The sequence below is a fragment of the Anoplophora glabripennis genome, unplaced genomic scaffold (assembly GCF_000390285.2).
Source record: "Anoplophora glabripennis isolate ALB-LARVAE unplaced genomic scaffold, Agla_2.0 scaffold4, whole genome shotgun sequence".
Classification (NCBI taxonomy): domain Eukaryota; kingdom Metazoa; phylum Arthropoda; class Insecta; order Coleoptera; family Cerambycidae; genus Anoplophora; species Anoplophora glabripennis.
The window spans coordinates 2962430-2984825 of NW_019416568.1; the positions used below are offsets into that span (position 1 = coordinate 2962430).

Below are 22396 nucleotides of genomic sequence, written 5' to 3' on the forward strand. Positions count from 1 at the left end.
CAAGATGTATTTTTGAACCGCAAGTTTGCCGCTGCACCTTACCTTGTCGCATATCAGTAGAAGGCCTAAAGGGACAACGAAACAAATATTACAAATAGATAAATTTTATTGTTTTTGTATTATTTAAAATTTTATGTACAATGATTAACTGAAGCTAATATTCATATAAAAAGGAAAATCATTTTTTACATTATATAACACCTACATATAAAATATATCTACATTCAGCAATAACAATTTCCCTCGTACATTGTGGGACGTTAAAAGGATATAATATATACAAAAAAGGGAAAAAAACGATGTCTGTTTTTACATCTATTAGAACACCTACGATAACAGAGAAATAGTTAATTTTGGCAAAAATACAATTTTTTTCATTAAAAAGTATCAATATTATTTTAGTTCTTACAGATGTAAATCCAGATCCAAATCTGCAAAAAACTGCTTAATAAATTATATAGGGTGTTCTGAAAATAAGTGCAAAAACTTTGCATTGTGATTTACTTATACAAATAATGGCATGACACTATGACACTTTTTCGAAAACACAATATTAACATGTTTATACACACTTTCGTATTTGCCAAGACTGTAACTTTGTAATTTTTCTACAGTTTCTGATGACATCAGAGCTATCGCCTTCTAAGAGAAAATGATAACCTAATGTTTGACAAAAATGAACTGGACCTATTGCTAAAAGTAACGATTAACCCGTACATCTTTACCAAACGTTAGGAAAGCATTTTCCACGGAGTTCAAACCTACAAAAAACTTCAAAAACAATAAAAACATGACTAAGTTGTAGTTTTTACACATAATGAGTCATTGAAATTTTATCGCAAATATAAAAGTGCGATACAAGATATATTCACCCCTTACCTTAATAAACACTAAAGAATTATTACAACAAATTAATTATTACATAAAAAATAACGTTATCACATTTATATTATAAAATAATTTATTGTACAGATTCAAATTTGTATTTTTTTTTTCAATTATGATTAAATCCTTCACTTATTCCACAAAATAGGTAATTTTAACTTTTTTAGAGTTGCGTCGAAATATTAAATTCAAAATCGAATATTTTTGATATGAAAGACAAGGTTATATAATTTGACATTACTTTTTCTCAAAAACTGTTACTGTTATCGACTTGAAACAAAGGAACCTCTTGTATGGGACTTAGAGCTTAGTTTAGGGTTTCACAATTTTTAATAATTCCATTTTCGTAAATGCAGGTTGTTACCAATAACAAGTGTATCAAATTTGAAAACAGTCGCTGGAAAAAAATATTAATTAAAAAAAATTCTCCTAGGTGATGTAATTTCGTGAATATTGAATTTTTGAAAGTGTTATAGGGAGTTGTATCATTTTTTATAAGTAAATTCCCTTTAATTTGTTTGCACTTATTTCCAGAACACTCTTTATAAATACATATTCCATTATCTACAAGAAGACTTATTTCGTAAAAATTATTGACAATATAAGCATCCACAATGTATGAATTTAAGGAAATCCTAGGAACGTTATATAAAATTTTCCAAATATTTGTATCTATTATACAAAACCATATAGAACAGATCTTGTCTAGTGTCATCATGAAACCACTACTAGCAACTCTTCTGGAAATATGGGTATAATAGTTATTAATTTATTTCAATCCTCTTGTAGTCTTTTTGAAAAAAAAATGGTTCTAAAATGCAAAATATTTTTGAAAAATTTTTTATAACAAAGGTTTTTCCCATAAACATAAACGATAATGAAATATGTGTATTGACAGCAAAAAAATAATAAATTTCACGAATAAATTGATAAAATGGACTGTAGATAATGGAATATAAATTTTTGATTTACTATAATACGAAATATCTAATATTTTCTGAAAAAGAAGTAAATAGACCCGTTTAACATTTAGAGAATAAAACAATTAATAAATAATTACAAAACAGAAAGCTTGTAAAAGTAACTAAATAACACTTAAAAAATCAGTCTATTATCATTATTAAGGCAACCATGTAACAATTCATAAATATATAAGAAGCCTATTATGTACATATATAGTAATATCATTTTAGTCATTTAAATTATTTTACATTGTGTTAACATTATGTACCGTTAACAGTTTAATTTGAAAACATTAAGTCAATATGTGCCAGTCGCTGACTTTTTCTTGGAATGTATCGATCATTATAAAGTAAACAATTGCCCCCCCTCCTTCCTGAACATATAAGGGAGTTTAAGTAAACGAAAATCAAATTTACATTTGTATTGGGACAATTATTGTCACCTTTAAGATCCGAGATTAACAAATCATTTAAAAATTGGATTGGTATAAAAGAGAACCAAATAAGCAAATCAGCTTTCTAGAAGAATTAGGCTCAACTGATTTTAATTTAACATAAAAAATAGGGATGTGTCACGGACATGTCAGCTGGACATGTCTATCGGACATGTCGTGAAAAGTGGACATGTTCTGAGGGCACTTTTCAAGATTGAAAAGTTGTATGTGCATGCACGGAATTACTTGCATTCATAATTTCCACAAAAAATTTTTGAGGTTGGTACATGTAAAATTAAAGATATTTAGTCATTTTATTGTAATTCTGTTGGTAATTGTTTGACAGAAATATTTTAAAAATATAACCTCTTTTATATGTCCATATTTTTGGCAAAGTTAACGATTAGTAAATAGTAGTCAGTTGATTCTTAATTTAATATTTAATAGAGAAATAGTTTATAAATGAAGTATGACGCCAGTTTGGTTATATTTTTCTGAATTGAGTAAAAAGCATTATAAATGTAACTTCTGCTCAAAAACAATTGTTAAGAATTCCAGTACGATGGAAAAACATTTAAATAAGTGTATTGGCTGTCCGTGGAAAATTAGAAACCAGTTTATAAAAAAGTCTAAAGGTAGGTAATAAGTAAAATATATCGACACATATTAAAAATAAAATTTTGCTTTGTGTACCCGCAAGCAATGACCTATGAAAACATTACGTCACTCATAAGTGCCCTATTAGATTCAAGATCAAAGGTACTTTTCCTGATATGTCCGGACATTTCATCGACATGTCCGTAACACTTTTCCGAAAAGTGCCCATCTCTAATAAAAACTGTGATTGTTGGGATTTATTACTATATATCTGAATTTGGATAATAATTTCAAAAATATGGTGTTTCTTATTCACAAACTTTTTATACTTTTATGCCTTAGCTCGGCAGAACGTCTAAAAATATATTTCCCTCTCATCTTCAAAGTTAAAGGAGTTGTCTGAAGTTATTCATTTGTTTAAAAGAGTTTATAATTTTCACGAGAATCTAGAAAATACCTTGAATAAATAAAAACACGCTGAAATATAAATTTGTTTACATACGACATTTTATAGCCGGTAGAAAAAACATGTGTTAAACCACAATATAGACACTCAGTAGGGACAGCGGGTTAATTTATAAATGAAATCCGCCAGCCAAATTATTTGACCCTATTTTAACTGAAAATAAAATCAGTCCCTAATGGAAGTGACCTTCACGTATTGTTTAGTCGTATGAGAAAATGGTGATCATCAAAATATTGTAATAGTAGCTAAGGTACTCAAAACGTACATTCAATTTGGTAATTTGTTTTCCTTTCAATGTAATCCATATTTTTACTACGAATTGACTAACATTAAAAGATAAGAGTAAAAAAAATGGCAAATAGGGGACAGTATAAAAACTTCAGTATACAATTAAGTGTTAAAATATTTGCAAACAAGAAAAGCATGTTAAAATATACCTTATTTACAATAATAACATTAAAGCAGTTTAACAAAATTGAAAAATATTAAAATTTACTTACGAGACCATCACAAAAGGAGTCTATTTAGAAATTAAAATAAATATTTGACTTTTACTGCAGGGATTAAGGTAGTTTCAGATGCTTGTTTTATTGAGAAAATCACCTTAACATATTTTGATTTTGGAGGTTTTGATAAACGAAACAATAACGGAACCATAAATCAACTATAAAAATTACAAACTACAATTAAGTCTTAGTAATTACCATAGAGGGGGTAATTGAAAAAATAATTACTCCTATCCCGTAAGTCTATGAATCTGTGCTCAAACCAATTATCTACTAGGTTTGCACGGGGAAGTAAATGTTATACTTCAGGGCCCAAATCTTGGACACCGCTTTCTGCGATAGGAACAAATTTGTCGTCGATCTGTACTAATAATATGGTTCGGTCTACGTGAGATCTTTTGTTTGGGTCTTTGTGGCAAGGGACCCATTTGTGCACTACCTGAAAGAAAAATAACATGTATAGTGAAATGCCTGTATCTTAGTTTGTAGGTTCATCTGGCAGTTTTCAACAATTTCTGGGCTGGTTTCCATGTTCTTAGTTTTGACTTTTCGTGTTTCAAGAGACACATCGCTGTCTTCAGATAAAAGTTTAAAAGTGAAGATCAAATCCTTCTATGTTATATCCATGAAATTGTTCAACTATTTACACTTAGAAATAATACGAGGGTTGTCCGTAAAATACGGTTACCAGTTAATTTTCACAATGAAAAACGTGTTTATTGGCATTAAATAATACGTATGTGGAAAGCTTAGTCTTTTATCTATTTTTCTACTGAATCGCCATTGAAATCGATGCATTTTTGTATGCGGTATACCATCTTTTGTATGCTTGCATGGTAGAACTCTCCCGCCGTGCCACGAACGCAGCTTAAAACCACTTCTTTCATTTCGCAATCGGAGAGAACCTGAAAGAAGATGCTTTAAGCTACCTTTGTGGCGCGGCGGGAGAGTTCTACCATGCAGGCATACAAAAAATGGTATATCGTATGCAAAAAATGCAAAAATGCATCGATCTCAATGTTCATTATGTAGAAAAATAGGTAAAAGTCTAAGCTTTCCACATTTCCATGTATTATTCAATACCAATAAACACGTTCTTCATTGTGAAAAATAACTGGGAACCTTATTTTACGGACAACCCTCATATAAAGCTTCGCAATGATGCCTCATTGTTATCGTGACACCATTACAGAGGCTTAGTCAGTTTGTCAGACTCTAATCGTAAATGACAGAAACCGGCACTATTAACTAACTGTTGTGTATGATATTTGTTGACATTTTGCAAAAAAATTTTCAAAATTATTTTTTTTTTACATTTTTGTTTAGTTTATTCGCTTCGTTTATTTCCACAAGTCATAATTTTGTACTTCATTCATTTGATTCCTAATTATACTTGAAAGAAACGATTCCTTTCGACTTATCAGAAGATTGTAAAGGCCACACTGTATATCACATTTTATAATAATGGGCATGAAATTGCAAACGACTTACCGGTCCTTCCATACCAGTCTCGGGAACCCAATCCTTCCAATGCGTTCTCCCTCCTCTAATCCTCATATACTCCGTCGGCCACGATACGTCTATTCTTCTTCCAAGATTAATAGCGTCATATACTAAATTTGGATCAATTATCTTAACAAAAACAAAAATAAATAAATTTCACCATTAATCCATGTAAATTATGAACTTACTCTGACTCTTGAAGACACAAACTCCTTCTCGGTATCGTTTATATCCCCTAATCTTTCATCTGCTCTCGCTTGTGCATCCGGGGCCTGTGACACTGCCCTGTCGTCGCGCTCCCTGAAGAGGCCGGCTAAACTGGCTAACGTTGAACTGGTAGGTTTTCCCATCGAGACTAAACTACCCCTGTTGCCACCTTAAAAAATCATTATCAAAATAAAAAAAAAACAAAAAAATGGATCAAAATATGAACTATACAGGGTGTCCGGAAATTAATGCAACAAAATTTGGTCATGGATTCTTAAGACAAATTTAGGACTGTATTTTTTTCTTTTTGCCAAGTAGCCCCCTCTTCGGTGTTACAGCCCCCTGAAATCTGTCCCTAAGAATAGTCTTTTATATATCTCAGAACCCTGTTGTACGAGAATTACTAAATTTGGTACACAGGGGTTTTATGACATGTGGAACCAAAAAAATTTTGTTGCAAATTTGAATTTTTTTAAAAATTATTAGTTAAAAAATAAAAAACTTACGTTTTGTATATCGAAAACTAAGCATTTGTGGGCCCACGTTTATAGGAAAAAAGTCTTATTTTGACCTCAAAAATACGCCCCTAAATTCTTTGTACTGAATTTTGAATCACCCTGTATAGAGTCGAGTTGGTTTAGATCGTGTATGGTTCCTGGATATCCTGTGTTTTAAATGTAACAAATAATACTCAAAGTTAACGAAAATACACAAAATACATCCCAAATTATCTACAAAACTACTAAATGTAGATAGAATTATTGAACAAAAATGTCACCCATGTTGGATCATATTCCTGCGACTATCTAGCCTCGAAAAACAGCTGATCACTCTGTACAACAAAATATTTTCAAAAGTAACATGGTGGAAACAACAAAATATTGTCTTACCCAAAGATGTTCTGCTCAAACTGGAACCTCTTCCGATGCTTCCTCCTAGATGAGAACCATCCGTTGACTGACTACCGGCATGATGGGCAAGGGTGGAAATAGGAGTCATAGCATAAACACCCTCATGACCCATGCCAATCTCTTCTCTGTTCACAGCCCCACTTGAACAACCCTCACCGCATCTCTTCCGAATCCTAAATTAAATGAAAAACAGATAAAAACTTTTGTATAATCGAAGTAAATTAGGTATTTTGATAGTCCCATATTCAATCTATAAAATTAAAAGATTTAAATGTTTCCTAAGTATTAATTTTTTATGAACCAGAGATTCTAGATTGCCACCAAAAATATTTAAAAGTATCATGTATCGAAAAAAGATTTATTATGATAGCCCGTTTTTATACAATATTTAGGTTGATGATAAAATACTTATAAAATGGTATAAATTATTCGAATGAAACAAACCTTCGAAATAAATTAAAAATATAATTCCTAATCTTCGTTAAACTGATGGATCCCCCAACCAGACTGCAGTATTGCTCATTAGTTTCCGCATAGCTAGTGGTCAAAGGGGACACATAAATCGGGTAACCAATCGGTTGATCACATGAGGAATTTATTATATTTCTTAAAGCCTGTCTTGCATTCTGGATGCTTCCTCTTTCCGGATTCCTATTTCGTAAATATACCAGTTCTTGTTGCTGTCCTGCCCATAAACCGCGAACGCACTCTTTGTTTACTTTTATCACACGAAAGCTCAGGTACCTTTTGTTTAACATGATAATTTTATATTCGTCAGTTCCGTCATCTAATACATGCCTAAAAAAAACACAATTAAAAAATATTAAATATTTAAGACAACCACACTGTATCAATTGCTCTTAAATATTGAAAAAATTAGACAAGTAACGAACCTTAAGGCCAGAAGACTAGGCATACCACTAAGTACGGCACTTCTCCAAGCGGGATCGCCTTCATGAGATATCACAAGCTCCTCCTCGTGCTTACAGATGGCTTCGTAAAGAGCAGGCAATTCTTCGTATTCATCGGGCGACATGAAGTGGTCTTGATGCAGCTTTAGCGACATCCTTACTCCAGGTGCCACGACAGTCTTTAAAAGGTCCATGTCGGTGAAAACCCACTCGTCTCTAGCACAAGTTATTCGAAAATCCCCTTTAAACAAAGCGTGTAGACCGTAAAGAAAAAATTCTACACTGGAGACAGTGTTGTGTGAAACCGCTCCTAAGGTTCTCCTACCTAAAACGAAGTTTCACAGTTTAATGTGCATGTTCCAGAAATAACACACGAAGTAAGATTTACCTAATAAACTTAAAGCAAAACACAATAAGACTAGAGGTGAATTAATTCCAGATTCAATATTCTTCTCGCTCTTTTCGACACAGTAAGTTATCCAGTCCCCATGGACCTGCACGAACATATTACGTGTCATGCCACTGCTTTGGACATCAAAATCCTCATCTATATTGTAGTTGAAAACTGGATCTAGATCCACAAAATTCCTGTGCTCCATAGGCTTCAGGGCTTTCAAAATTATCTGGTTAGATAACCACTCCTCCAGTTTCGGTGATCTTACCGTATAAAAAATAATACTCTGAAAACGAATAGTGTTGTTCAAATACGTTCTTATTTTAACCTTGAAAAATCTAAGCTAGTTCCGTATACCACTGCAACACACTGTGTTTACGATTCTAGAGAAAAAAATTACCTTCACGTAATAGGACACCAAAACTTTTCTAAATTCAAAAACTTGGAGCATGGACACTGCACTATTATCAGAAATGCTGTACCCCTCCAATATATATTTAGCAGCAGTAACTTCCCAAGCCAGCCATCTCTGAGTGAATGCAGCATTTATGCCCAACATATTTGGTAATCTACCTGTATCACAGCAACAACAACCTAAAAGAATAATTCAGTTTTGTTTGTAGGCTTCCGTAGCTGTTGTTAATGGTCGAATGATTTTCGGGCTGGTTGCCACGTCGTCAATTTACAACTCTTTGACATTTCGAGACACATATTGCTCTCTTCTTCAGAAGTCACTCTGAAACTGTGGTCACTGATCCATGACGTTCCGGTGGGTGACCTCGTACGCCTTGTTGACATGGGTTGCTTTCACGGATGACTCTCTTCCATATACCTGGCAGAACCACGCCACCGTCCCATTGAAATTGTTTGAACTGCAGTCGGACAGTAGTTTCATATTGACTTTTGAAGAAGAGTACAATATGTCTCTGGAAACATCAAGAGTTGTAATTCGACGACATAGCAACCAGCCCGGGAATCATTCAACCATAGAAGAATAATGATTTTTTTATTTTCAAAAATTAAAAAAATGTTACCATCATTTTCATCAACTCCCTCAGTGATAGCTTCCACCTCCCTCTGCTGGCAGTAAGTGCCTCGGAACTCGAGTCCCCTCATCTGAAAAGTAACTAGATCGTTCCCCATTTCGATAACGTGTACCAGACAGTTCAAGTAGTCGGAGGCTAACACGAAACAATCGCCTTGGTTCACCGGACCCCACCTCCCGAGTTTCAAATCGCCACATAAAGAATGTTGTAGAGACCTCGTAAGATGTTCGTAGAAAATCGAATTTAGGTTATTATCGTCAGCTCCAAGGTTCCTATCCAGGTGGGAGGAGAGAGGAGTGTTCGAGTGGTCCACTCTCCTAGTGTTATAGTCACGTTCCCAGAATTTTACAGGCCTTACGTAAGATGTGAGAAAGATCGCGCTGCCTAAAAAAGGGTTTAAAGGTGTGGAGAGTACTGCGGATATGAGTGCCTGGAGGAATAGCATTGCGGAATGTGGTACGGAGAAAGGCTGAGCAAAGGCGTGGAATGCTGATCCCCATGTTATCTGCCAAGGTGCTATGTAAGTAACGACAAACTGCACCTAAAAATAAAAAGTACGAGATCTGCAGAAAACGATTAACATATTTAGTCATTATTAATTTGGAAATTGTTTTTAAATAAAGTTTTAAAATAGTGTAAAGGAAATTTCAACTTAATTATACAAGATGCTTTGAAAAAGCTGCCATAAGCTCACTGGTATTTTTTTTTTTCGTTTTTAAGGAACAGGACATCAAAGATGATTTTTTAGAATCAAACTTCTTAAAACAATTTCTTCTATATTATTCCCATTTTCATAGTTATCATAGCAAATTCAGTTTTATGTACTTACCTTCAATAATAATTCGTAAAATTTATGAAAAACGATGCCCATAAAAAAGTATTCGACTAGAAACGTTTCCTGTATGAAGTTATAGTCGTATTTAAAAAATAAAGCTGAAAATATAAGTATCAAGTACTGGGAACTCTGGTCAGAGTAACTACTTCTTAGACACTTTAGTCCGCAAACGACTATAATGACGGAAGCACTTAGGACTCCATGCTTTGCGCTGATCTTCGGCGAGTCCTCTGTTAAGGCAGACAGAAACAGAAGCGGATAGAGGACATTCCTTTCAAAAAAGCAAAAATATATGTAAACCTGAAACAATAACATTACTGTTAGAAAGATAAATGAGTTTCATTGATTGAACAGATTGAACTACCGAGTCGAGTGTCAAAAAATATTCCTAAACCTAATATTTATTTGCATTTAAACCAAAAAAAAAAAAAAACTGTTAAGTAATGTAAGAACTATTCGCAAACATTTCATTTTCTTAAATTGTACATTTTTTGTTTTAATTTTGTATTTTTCATTGTTGTAATATATTTGGTTTTGATTTTTTTTTTATTATAAATTTTGTACTTATACAGTGTGTCCCAAAATAATGGAACAAAATTCATATTTTTTTTTCAGTTCAGATTTTAGAAAATCGCTGAAACAGGTCAATTAGTAAATAGAAATTGTCACTTTTTTGCAATATTTTCTATTTTTTTAGGCCATTTTTGACAGACCTATAATATTACCGACATTTTTTTTTAATAAGATGCTCTCTCTATATTTTATAGTATAAATAGATAGCCCTCATAGTCTCTTCTGTACTTTAAAAAATGTACCTACTCTTTATTCATCTTTTTCTACTTTAAAGATTTTTTCCCAAAAAAAAAACATAATAAACACATAAAATGGACCGGAGTAGCTTAGGTATATAACAAAAGCCGTGAGGCTTGGTAATTTAGTTAGTTCTCGAAACGGATGGGCCAAAAAGTATAATATTTCAATCAACACTAATAATCGAAAAGTTAAGAGAGAAGACCTCATGAAATTTAGCAATATTTTTCACTTAGACCGTCGGGGCCATGTGTTGAGCATCTGGTATAAAGAGAAAAATGGATATTTCTAATAAAAAAATCAGTCAATTAGATAACTATTAAAAACTGATAGATTTCAAAGTATTATTATGAAATCTACCATGAAAAAAATCAGTGCGATTGTGGAAGATCCTCAGGATCGTTCAGACTAATAATTAGTTAATTTATTCATAAGGCCATAACTTGTAAACTATTCAACTTACCGATTCCAGATTTCGTGGAGAGGATGCAATGCCAAAACGTTCTGGTAATAATAATGCAGTTTATAAATGTTTAATTCAAAAGTCATAAATAAACTTCTTTTGTTTATAACATTTGATCTAATCAATACTTTTTGACACTCGAGGGCTAGTTTTGTAGGTCTTTCGAAGACGAAAAAAAAGTACTTTACTGTTTTCTTGTGGCAATGAACGGAAAAAAGTTATAAGCGAAAAACGTGAATTTACGTGAAAATTATACAATTGACCACCCTGAAGACAATCTTCCCCCAATTTTTATGACTGTGGAAACTAATGTGTTATGATACATAATATTTAGCATCTATAGTGATAAATTCAGCTTGCCCAAACAAAAAGTCACAAAATGGTCATTGAGTATGTGAACACTATCGAAGGATTGAAAAATCGTATCAGAGAAGAAGTTCGAAACATGACACCAAATATTATTCAAAATGTAATTGATAACTTTGAACACCGAATTGGGCATTGTGCAATGGTTAATGGGGGCCACTTTGAATGTTTGCTATAATAAAATAAAAAGTAGTACTAAATTATCGTTTTCATTTAATTCCTCCATTTTTTGACATGACAAAAAAGTAGGTATAATGTTGTATCGCTGAATTCGTCTTTAGAAGGGCTATCTATCGTTACAATAAAATATAGAGCGTCCTATTAAAAAAAAAAAAAATGTCAGTAATGTTATGGGTTTGTCAAATATGGCTCAAAAAAATTGAAAATATTGCAGAAAAGTGACAATTTCTATTTACTAACTGACCTGTTTCAGCGATTTTTTTAAATTTTGACTAGAAAAAAAAATGAATTTTGTTCCATCATTTTGGGACACACTGTATTAACTGATTACTGTACTGCAGCTATATTTAGGCAGCTCATGTACAAATATATTACAAATGGCATTTAAAAGGCCTTACCTTCTCGAACCACATGATCTTAGCGGGGCCTCGAATCTGGTACTGTTCGTGTTCATGCGACCTTAAAATAGGTCTGGCGATACACAACCAGGGCAAATACTTCCTCATCTCCGGTATAATATAATGCAGAACAAATCCCAACGTTGCTGCCATGGACCAAAGCACCGGACTCAATTCTGGCTGTAACACTGTAAACACCGTGCTGGCGTGAATACTGAACACCAAAATAGCAATTAGGCAACATAGGATTACATCATTCTTCAATCGCGCATTGACGGTTTTCTGTAATTTATACGGTAAGGGATCTACGTGTTCCTCCGAGGCATTATTATCCTTCACCTCCGAAGGAAACTTAACAGTCCTTTCTTTAGTAGTTTTGTTGTCTTTACCGATGTATTTTTCAGGCTTTTCTTTGACGCAAGCCTCAGCGGATTCCCTGCGGGATCCACTGTAAGCCGTTTCTTGTTCCCTGTAGACGTCCGGAAGCCACAGATGACTCTTAACGATGCTCCATATATGTAAGGGATCGCTTGCGCTCCTACTCAAGTGGTACGAACAAGCTACCAAGCAGGCACAGAAAATGGAGAAGAGTACGTGCTGTGAACCTTTCGATTCACTCAAGCCTCCGTAGGCCAGTCCGTTTAATATTATCACAGCTAAAAGAGAACGAAAAATGCAGTAAAACGAAGCAATCAGACTTGACATCGCATTGCCCCCAAATATATGCATGTCCACTTGTTCCAAGAGATACATCACGAAAGTGTTGATTTGCGGGAACAATCCCAAGGAAAACAACACGGGAAAAAGTAAAATAAATTTAACCAGAAAATCCCTAGCGACTAACAGGATTTGTTGGCTGGAAAAACTAAAATTGTTCAAATTATAACCCTGTAACCTTGTAGTTTGTATGATATTATAATCGAGAAGTAAGATTAAAATTGAGAACACACAAAAATAAACCGGCCGGGAATACGCAATCACTCGATTGAATCCGTGTGTTGGTGAAGCCGCGTCGGGTTGCACACTCTTAAGTAACGAATATTGACAACTAGCTATAACAAAACAAAGGATAAAAGCTAACAAGTCCTTATAAAAGTCAGAATATAATAAAACGGCACCTAGTACCGAGACCAGAATACCCAAAATAATAGACAAAATGGTTTCAGTCATAGTCAAGTTACGATCTAGCAGCGCAAGCAATTTCAACCGGTCCAAAGTCACTTTAACGAACGTCCAAGGGAACAGTCTGAATTTATAATAACTCTTAGTCCGAGGGTAGTTATTATTCACCGTATCCGCGGCTTGGATGAACTTAAACCGATTCCTCACTGCCGAATCTTCGTTTTCGTTTTCACGTCTCACTATGTCCATCTGCCAGTCGTCGGCAATGTTGACTTGGTCGAAATTCTGATCCAACATTCTCATACGCAAGGGACGGGCGTGATTTCGTCGTAGTCTCGCCACTTGAACTGCGTGTATATTCGAACAATTAGGAGCAGTATGCACCCTCGGCTTACGAACAGACACGTCGAGTATTGTAGAGACGGAACTGTTGTAAATCGAGTCAGTACTGTCCCAGAAATCTACGTTTTTGTTACTTCTAGACGTCGTCGCAGTTTCACCCTGACGTCCTCGGACGGCTACTTTGTCACTTGGTCCTACCTCAACTTGTGTGTGTGTGTTGGCTGTTCCTGAAAAAAATACTCTTTTCTAACTGATACGGGAGTTAATGCGATACAGAATTTAGGTTATTCTATTGGCTGCAAACAATTACTAAATGTGACGTCATTGCAAACTTATCGTAGACAGACAATACCTTGTTACAAAATGTCAACAGTGCAATAAAACTTACCAACTCCATTTTCATCGAAAGTGTACGTGATCAGATTGCCATGTTCGTCTATATAGCAATGGACCGATCCATTACTGGTATCGTTAAAATTCTTGGCACTGTGAGTTCCATATCCTGCGGAAAGGGACGTTGCTATAGCCTGCTCTTTCCGCACCAATTGACTAGATCTCCTTCGATTAACTCGGTTTCTTTTCAGTCTAGTTCTGTGGGGAGAAGAGTTATCAAATCGAATTCCTTCCCCAGGCATACAAATGGACAGAGGGTAGTCCCTTCTAGAGTTGAGAAATGCGGATAGTAAGGGTGCTGGCGGCAGAAGAGTGCTTAGTTCGTTGTTAGATCCGCTTGATGACGCTTCATCGGTTCTCACCCTGGCCACCTTCACGTTGGACCCTGAAACGAGGAGGAAACATTTTATATAGTGTACTTTAGTATTTTAAAACCTAAAGGGTAAATTAATAAATTCAACACGAATTAAAAATGAAAAAAAAATCTCAGTAAACAAAACTAATTGTAAGACGAAAAGGAAGAAAAATTAGCTGCAAATACCTCTTTTTGAAACTCCCACCTTGGGCGCTTTTGGAGACGAATACACGATACATTCCAATCCTTCGGGACTGGGACTGTCGCTCTGCCTCAACGTTTGTGTTACCTTATTCTCCTTCATCGACCTATTCTTGGGTCTCTCTTCCGGCGGCAAATCTGGCTTACACCTGCAGATGCTACACTTTTCAGATTCACTCTTCGGGGTCTTCCTACTAGACGGTTCGTTATAACTCGAAGCTGTCCTGGATTTCTTTGGAATAGCGCCCAAGCTTCGTGCCGCGGGAACTGTCTCTTGCAAGACTTTGCTCACGTCGTGTTCTAAGGACACTGTGGTTGTACTGGACCACTCTGATTCCCTCTTCAAGGGTTCTATTATACATACGGAAAATATATTTTTTAAATCTATAAAAATATTTTTAAAATTCAACATTTTATTTAAAGGTTAGAAATAGGATTTGATCGGTTCAATTATTGAAGTTATTCACAGTTTTGGGACAGCTTAGATTGGCTGTAGCCAGAGGGTAGCATGATCGATGCTGACAAATTAAAATTCACGTGCCACAAAAAAATTCAAATTCAAAATTCAAAAATATTCAAATCAACAACGGCGTCGTAACGAAGATTTTGCTTTTATTTGAGAGAATTGACATTAGCAAACCGACTGAAAGTGAATCCGGGCCATCGTCAACGTTAATTTCCAAAAAATTTACACATAAGTTGGATTTCGGGGCTATAGAACAGCGGTAATTTTTTTTTAAACACATATTTTCGAATTAAAAAATACAAATATAATAACATTGTTACCTTTTCTATGCTGTAGACGATGGTTTTCATCATCGAACAACCAATCCAAATCCAACTCCACGAGACTAGAAAAGTTACCACTAGTTTCCGCGTCTTTGTTTTTATCGTTGTACTTCCTTCTCTTGTTCCTCTTAATGTTCCTCTTACGGACAATACCACTTTTGTTCCCGTCAGTCCTGCCATCGTGTACTTCGCTATCACATATTCTGTAAGTACCCTCGAGCCGGAATTCCTCGGTCCCTAACTTATTCTTGACGCACTTATCACTTTGTTTAAATTTAACGGTGTTTCTAATTCGTCGTTCACTAGTCCGTTCCTCGCACTCCACGCTAGTATTACTGCAGGACAAGTTTGAGCATTCACTAAGTTTCTTGTCACTAACGTCGTTATCGGTGCCGTAGCAGTCAGCGCGAGCATCCTGCATGTCGGGGGTAGCACTAGAATTGGAATTGTCATTGTCCAGTAAGGCATCCTTAGAAGTGGCACTGGTGCGCTCCTCGTCTACGAGTTTCGGGGGTATTTTAGCTTGGTATTTTTCATCGTAAGGCACATTTTTCAGTTTCTTCAGTTTAATGTATATAAGAGGGGAATGACTACCTTGGTTATTCTCCTCAAAATCTGAATCGGATATATGGGTCAAAGAGTCCAAATCAGTATCGGGGCCGTGGGAGGTCTGGTGTTCGTCGGATTGCTCCGCGATAGGGTATACGATCTCTGATCCGTAATAGGGACACAAGTTTAAATGCTGATTCCTCGTAAGACTGGTGCTAGGTGGAGGCAAAGGATTTCTGGTGCTCTTGCACCCTATGACCTCCAAGCTATTAGGATGCGCTGCTAAGGGTGGAGGGGGGCAGCAAGTTTCCAGAGCTGTGGATCGTATTCTTCTCACACCGCCTCGACTGTTTGGCTTGAAATAAAATCCCTCCGACGTGAGTGCCTGATTTGGATTCTTATCGATGTAACCTAATTCTAAAGAACCTAAAACATATGCAAATGAAAAGGGTGTAACTAAGGTACTTGACTAATGGTGGATACTATGTCAAAATCGATATAAAAGATTCCTATAAGAGTGCATCTGATTCGTTTTTGAAATATGACCAGTTAAAGAGAACTTGAGGGCTAAATATAGGATGTTATTGAAATTTTAATTGCTAATTAAGCTGAATATAACAAATTTGAATAAAATAAAACTGAACAACCAGACCAGGTCAAAGATTTACAGCTAAGGTTAAGGAAGTGCATTGTAAGACTTAGTCATCAGAAGAACAAAAAAAATATAAAGAGAATAGGTATTATCAGTTTACGACAATAATAATGTAGTCGCCCAACGTTTTTTAGCTTCATGTCCGCTCACTCATCATTATTATCATTAAAACAGTTACCTGTAGGTTTTATATCAGCCTGCACACTGGACGGCAAGAAACCCAGACTACTATTGGTAAAATTTGAATGCCTTCTTCCGCCACTTTCGCCGAAATTGGATGTACCCTGTTCTGATTCAACGCTTTGCAAAGAGGGTCTTTGCTGTATGAGAAGACCATTCTCCTGAGAGTCGGTGCTGCCCTGCTGGTACAACTTTCGAAAACTGGAATGCGGATTTTTTTCATCTTTCACTGAAAAAGTGACAAATCCGTCTGTTTTGGAACGCTGATGTTTGACGCGTCTGTCGGTACGTCTTAATCTACTCTCTCGATCCGGCGGTTCCGCGTGAGTAATAATTTCTAAGATGGGGCCGCCTGTAAAATCATCACTACTTTCTGAGGAATTCTTCCTGTGAACCTCAGCTTTTAAATCTGTAAAATTGATCGTTATATAACATTTAATTTTTAATACACAGGGTGTAAAGTTCAATAAATTCTTTAGGATTGGTATCAATGGTTGTTTTTCCTAGCCGATTAGGTTTCCACACTTAACACGGTATTATGAAAGTTTTCCTTAAAGCTCGCCAATAGATCACATTAAAATGAGAGTACACTTCACAAAATGTGACATCAAAAAGTTTAATCAAAAGATAATTCGTTACATTCCGTTGGTCCTCAAAAAAACTGTTGAATCTACTGAATTTGAATGAATTATCTTAAAAGACATGTACAAATAAGAATAACCAAAAAAAAAACAAAAAAGATAAAAAATTGATCACCTTGTATTTTAATAAGAAGTCTTTCTGGACCTACATTCATATAAACTTTATAGCTCAAGAATCACTTACAGCAATTTATCATTTATTATATTTACAATTTTGATTATAAAAATATTAACAAATTAATATTTTTAGGTTTTAGTTTATAGTACGGCCTTTGATTTAAAAACATAAAATATTGTTTTATTTTGGTTATCATCAATTAATTTTCAAATATTTTCACTGCATTTAATGAAATAAATTTACTTTAATATTTCTTGAAATAACTAACTTCCTTAAGATCTATGAAAATAAAGATAACAAATACAATAACAAGAAATAAATTTGTGTCAGCACAGTATTTTCTAGAATTATAGTTTGTAGTGATAGTCAGGATATAAACAAATTCACATACCAATTGTGCTATTTGGCTTTCCACCTCCCTGCGCAACATCTAACTGTTGGAACTCTGTGGATTCCAAACTATCTGCATCAGTACTGGGTAAAGCACCAGCCTCCGAAAAAGTATTCAAAGAACTTAATACAGGTACTGTGGTTTGGTTTGGTACCTTATTTGATAAAATTTGCAACTCAATACCTTCTTCTTCCCTAAAAAGAACAGAAGATTTAGATGCGATTGATTATTAATTAGAATAAACTAATATTAGTTTCACAATAACATTTTTTTGCACACCGATTACTAAAATAAATAACATGCAAATTTATTACATACAGACGGTAATTACCTCTTTTGTCCTTGCCATTCATCTTCTATTTCTTCTTGAATACATTCGGTAGTGTCATACATATGATGAAGGCCATAATTAACCAGTTTAATTATAGTCAGTGCTATGGTTACTGACCCGCAATAAAAGTACCAAACATATCTTGTAGGTGGAAAATACTGAAATATCAAGGCAATATATTGTTCAAAGCACCCAAAACATGTTTTAAAAAGATGAGAGACGCAAGAAAATATCAAATAGAAAATCTGCACCTAATTAAGAAAAATAAAAATTATTTTGAGTAAGAATCTATCTTTGAAAATGAAGTCACTTTGGATGATTTTTATTACTTTTTTATATTTATTTAGCCATTAACAAAGTGATATTTTCAACTAGGTACAATTTTAATCAAACAAACAATAATTTTGTCTTAAAATGGGATCAAATTTTAAACTGTTGTGAAAACTATTAAGCAAGTAAAATCATATTCTATTACTTTCGCATGCATATAAATGAAAGATAACTATCAGAAAGTAATAAAAAGAAATATTTTATGTGTTCCCACCAAAGGTAAATTTACGACAAAAATAAATTTGAACAAAGAGAGATGATGGTATTTATATACCATATACCTACAGTTCACATGAACTCGAAACGCCAACAAATCATTCTTAATACATAAAAATATCTTTATTGTTTATTAAAAGAATTAAGTTGTAATTTTTTTATCTTCAATTCTTGGTAATTACACTTAACAATATGAATGTGTTTCACATAACAAATAGCATAGAAGTTTAATTGTTGTAACAGACCTTTTCAAATTGAATTTTATTAGTTACATCTGATCTAAATAACAAAGATTTATTTAAAGTTGAAAATACCACGATTTAACTAAAAAGCAGAAATAGAAATATTTACGATATACCTCAGCTTGTTTTAGTTTATTTGCTAAATAGTTTCTAAAAATATATTAAAAACCTTTCTGAAATTAGTAATGTTTACTATTACCCTGCACTATTTAGTACTCATTAAAGTAAGTTAAAAAATATAAAATTTGACTCTCAACTTCGTGACATTCTAATTAGTACACAGTTTTGACCTCTACAGAAAACCAGAATGAAAATAAATTAGGTCACAGTAATTAATAGATTGATTTAATATAAAATGGCTTTTGTTAAACTTACCACATAGATGGAAAATGGAAGACATAATAAAAAAAGCCAAATATACAAGTGGAAAGTATTACAAAACACATCTTGATGTGGATCATAAAACCATCCCCCAGTAAAAGATGCCCAAACACCTTGTCGTAAAATTTCTAAAGTTTGTGATCCCATTTGATGATCTTCTAGCATTATAAATTTAGAACGTAACTTTTACAGCACATACTTATAAAAACTTGAGATTCATCCTCCTTTTTGTTGCTCACCATCTTGAAGTTTTAGTTGGTATAACTTATTTAAATTCATGGTTGAACGGATAACACGTGCGAACAGTTCTTACTAGATATGTTTGATTTATTTATTATTAATCAAATATATTATAAAAACTCTGGTATTACAAATAGAACCTATCTACTTCTCTTATCATAACAAGGCATATTTGTCAAAAAAAGACTGACAAATGTCAAAATTACGTCTACGTCCAGCGTTACCAACCTTAGTAGAAGAAATATTGATACAATTTTCATCGAGATCTTGTAGAGTAAGGCCGGTGTCCCATGCATCCGAAATCCGACGATACGAAGGTCCGAAAGTGTTCCTATTGGTTAATATACATTCAAATTTTTACCGCTCATTTTCATCCGAAATTTTTAAAATTCATACGACGTCGGAAAAAGTAGAAATAATTTTAACTTTTATCCGAAATCGTATGTTTTTTAACCTCACTTTTTAAGTTTTTAACATACTACGATTGTTGTTTGATATATTTACAGTTAAATAAATGTTATATTATAATGTCGAATGTAGAAAATATAATACTACGTATATTTTCTATAATATATACTTATGGTTGTCACTTGAAAATGTTTCACCTTCATCTTGTAATAAATTCCATGGTTCTATACTTGATTTCTATGAGATTAATTTCGGATGCATGTGAATTATAATTTTATCATTCGTAGGAATTAAAATATTTTCGGATATCGTACATCGGATTTCGGATGCATGGGACACCGGAATATTATCATTCGTACGAATTAAAATATTATCGGATATCGTACGTCGGATATCGGATGCATGGGACACCGGCCTAAGAATAGAAAGATCTAAGCCACAGAAGATAAAACAATTTATCTTCTGTGTCTAAGCTGCATTTCGGTATCTTATCTACTTTGAGTCGTATATGCTCGACGCTTATCTATGATTTCGGTGTGTAAGCCGAAAGTAATTCAAACCTTAATCTGGGGTGTAACGTTTGAAGTACCCCAGTCCAGATGTGCAGGCTTCTTTTCTTCTCCCCTGAAACCCCAGTATATTTGTTGGCGTTTGATGCATAGATAACAAGTACCACAGATTATCAACCAAGTGAACCAAGTTAGTTTGAATAGTTTGATGTTTGATGCATGGGCTTGCACAATAAATATTTTTATTTTTTATTAGTGCTGCAGACAATTATTTACATTATTTCGGAATAAAAAATTTTTTACATATTTTTTTATTATCAAATCAAACGGTCAACAAATTAAAGAAATTAATTGAAAGTTAAATTTTCAGTCAAAATGAGATAATTTGGATGTAATCCTTCCAATGCAAAATACAGCCAAATTAAAAGGAGTTAAATATTTTACACTCAAAAGCAGCTCTGAGATCTCATTTTTGTCCATTAAATGCAATTTAGTTTGAAAATTTCAATGGGTGAAACAAAAATAGTGACACACAACATGGCATATAAAATAGCCCTGTTCAAGGTGCGCCACAGAAAGTTTAGGTAACATCTAAATGTTGCCCCATCCCTGCCATTGTGCCCCTTGTAATCAAAACACAATCCAAACACAAAAATTGAAAACATGAATAAGAAAATTAACAAATTTGTTAAAATTTATTACATGTATGGTTCTAAACAAATTTCATATCAGTTGATGCATCTCACATTTGTATCGGAACTCACAGCATTCGTATTTATATTTTATAAGTTACATGATTATTTTTCCCTCTTGATTTATTCTTAATTCGCCTATTTTTTCCTGGTCTATTTTTATTTTGAGACTTCATTTTACCCTTCCCCATGTTCTTGTTAGGTCTTTTATATTCACTAATGTCTGCTGCACTGTCCTTTGTATTTGCTTTCATTCCTTTTTTCTTCCCCCCAAAGCCAAATTTCTTATTTTTCATTTTCCTTTTTTCCACTGCTTTTTTAGACACGGCTTTATTTTGTTTTCCATCGAGGAAATCCAGATTCTTAGAAATTCCTTTGCGTACTTTTTTAACTTGTTCAAGTATTTCTTTTTTCTCTTGCTGTCTTTGCAGTTTAGTCTGAATTTGTAGTAATTTTCCTTGCTTTCGTTGCTGCCGTAACTGTTTTACTCTTTCACTTCTCTTTTGTTGTTCTTGCTTTTTCATTAAATGTTCCCTAATTTTCTGCATATGTGCATCTGTTTTTGCCATCTCGGCAAAGTAATCATCAGGTCTGCAAATAACAAAATTTACTTTTCTACCACATTTAACTAGTCAAGAAGCTATCTAAATATGTATCATACCTTTTGGTAGCTATTCCCATAGCTTTTAATCTTGGAATAGCTTCAGTTACAGCAGCTTGAGCTTGCCTATGAAAAGTCATTTCCCTTTTAAAATCGTTTAATACTGGGTCTTCACTAGGTGTATATTGTGGTAATTTTTTATTGTTCTTCAGTTGACTTTCTCTCTGTTGCTCTTGAGTTAACATTTGTGCTGCTAATTCTGGAGCTAGTGGAGCTTGTTTATTAACACAGTCGAGTTGTTCTATCCAGGACAGTTTCAGTTTGAATTCCTCCAACTTTTGTTTAAGTCCACTCTAAAGAAATGTGCAGAAACATGCAATATTTATTTCTAATATATTACTATACATACCACATTATTAACAAATTCCTTTGGAGTTTCTACTATATTCAAGCCTGGTTTAAGTTTACCATCAACAAATGCTTGTTGTAGCTAAAAATTAGTTATATCTTATGTATATACCTATACATTTAAAAAATTTAATTACCTCAGCATCGCTTTCACTTAATTCAGAATCACTAGAACTCATTTTTGGGGCTATAATTAATAAATTACTTACTACACGTGCCTATTGTCTCTACAAATACAAAAAATATAACCTTAAACCTTAAATTAAATAATAAATATTTCTTCTTCATCATCAATTGGCTTAGCATATTTGTGTATTTGACCACATACTAGTAGAAGTATGTGTATTTGACCAACTTCACTTACTCAAATTTCTTTCAAACAAATTTTTAATAGCACGAAAATTTTCAAAAAATTAAAGTGCTTTTCTAAA

General features: G+C 33.8%; 2 protein-coding genes across 2 annotated transcripts; both read right to left on the reverse strand.

The window, feature by feature from the left end:
- Nucleotides 1–2707: 2707 nt before the first annotated feature.
- LOC108917438 (pecanex-like protein 1) lies at nucleotides 2708–19516 on the reverse strand. The gene is made up of 18 exons (XM_023454968.1): nucleotides 19102–19516; nucleotides 17939–18096; nucleotides 17608–17801; nucleotides 16456–16866; nucleotides 15074–16051; nucleotides 14273–14638; nucleotides 13727–14116; nucleotides 11875–13565; nucleotides 9652–9957; nucleotides 8811–9363; nucleotides 8177–8370; nucleotides 7771–8062; nucleotides 7365–7707; nucleotides 6916–7269; nucleotides 6451–6644; nucleotides 5542–5729; nucleotides 5342–5482; nucleotides 2708–4289 (listed from the first exon to the last, which is right to left on the reverse strand). Exons 1-18 carry the CDS (start codon nucleotides 19270–19272, stop codon nucleotides 4149–4151), a joined length of 7065 nt encoding a protein of 2354 aa, XP_023310736.1. The 5' UTR covers nucleotides 19273–19516; the 3' UTR covers nucleotides 2708–4148.
- A 1424-nt stretch (nucleotides 19517–20940) lies between these two features.
- On the reverse strand, nucleotides 20941–22215 carry LOC108917380 (probable rRNA-processing protein EBP2 homolog). The gene is made up of 4 exons (XM_018723938.2): nucleotides 22103–22215; nucleotides 21967–22047; nucleotides 21618–21910; nucleotides 20941–21547 (listed from the first exon to the last, which is right to left on the reverse strand). The coding sequence occupies exons 1-4, from the start codon at nucleotides 22142–22144 to the stop codon at nucleotides 21040–21042; spliced, it is 924 nt and encodes a 307-aa protein (XP_018579454.1). The 5' UTR covers nucleotides 22145–22215; the 3' UTR covers nucleotides 20941–21039.
- Between the last annotated feature and the right edge of the window lie 181 nt (nucleotides 22216–22396).

Excerpts from the sequence above, each read along its gene's own strand:
- LOC108917438 (XM_023454968.1), bottom strand. The coding sequence starts at position 19,272 with ATGCTAGAAGATCATCAAATGGGATCACAAACTTTAGAAATTTTACGA. Across the intron at positions 9,958-11,874 it reads AGATCATGTGGTTCGAGAAG|GTTTACATATATTTTTGCTT; the intron begins GTAAGGCCTTTT and ends TTATTGTTTCAG. Across the intron at positions 8,371-8,810 it reads GGGAGTTGATGAAAATGATG|GTTGTTGTTGCTGTGATACA; the intron begins GTAACATTTTTT and ends TTATTCTTTTAG.
- LOC108917380 (XM_018723938.2), bottom strand. The coding sequence starts at position 22,144 with ATGAGTTCTAGTGATTCTGAATTAAGTGAAAGCGATGCTGAG. Across the intron at positions 22,048-22,102 it reads TAAGTGAAAGCGATGCTGAG|CTACAACAAGCATTTGTTGA; the intron begins GTAATTAAATTT and ends ACTAATTTTTAG. Across the intron at positions 21,911-21,966 it reads AGGAATTTGTTAATAATGTG|AGTGGACTTAAACAAAAGTT; the intron begins GTATGTATAGTA and ends ACATTTCTTTAG.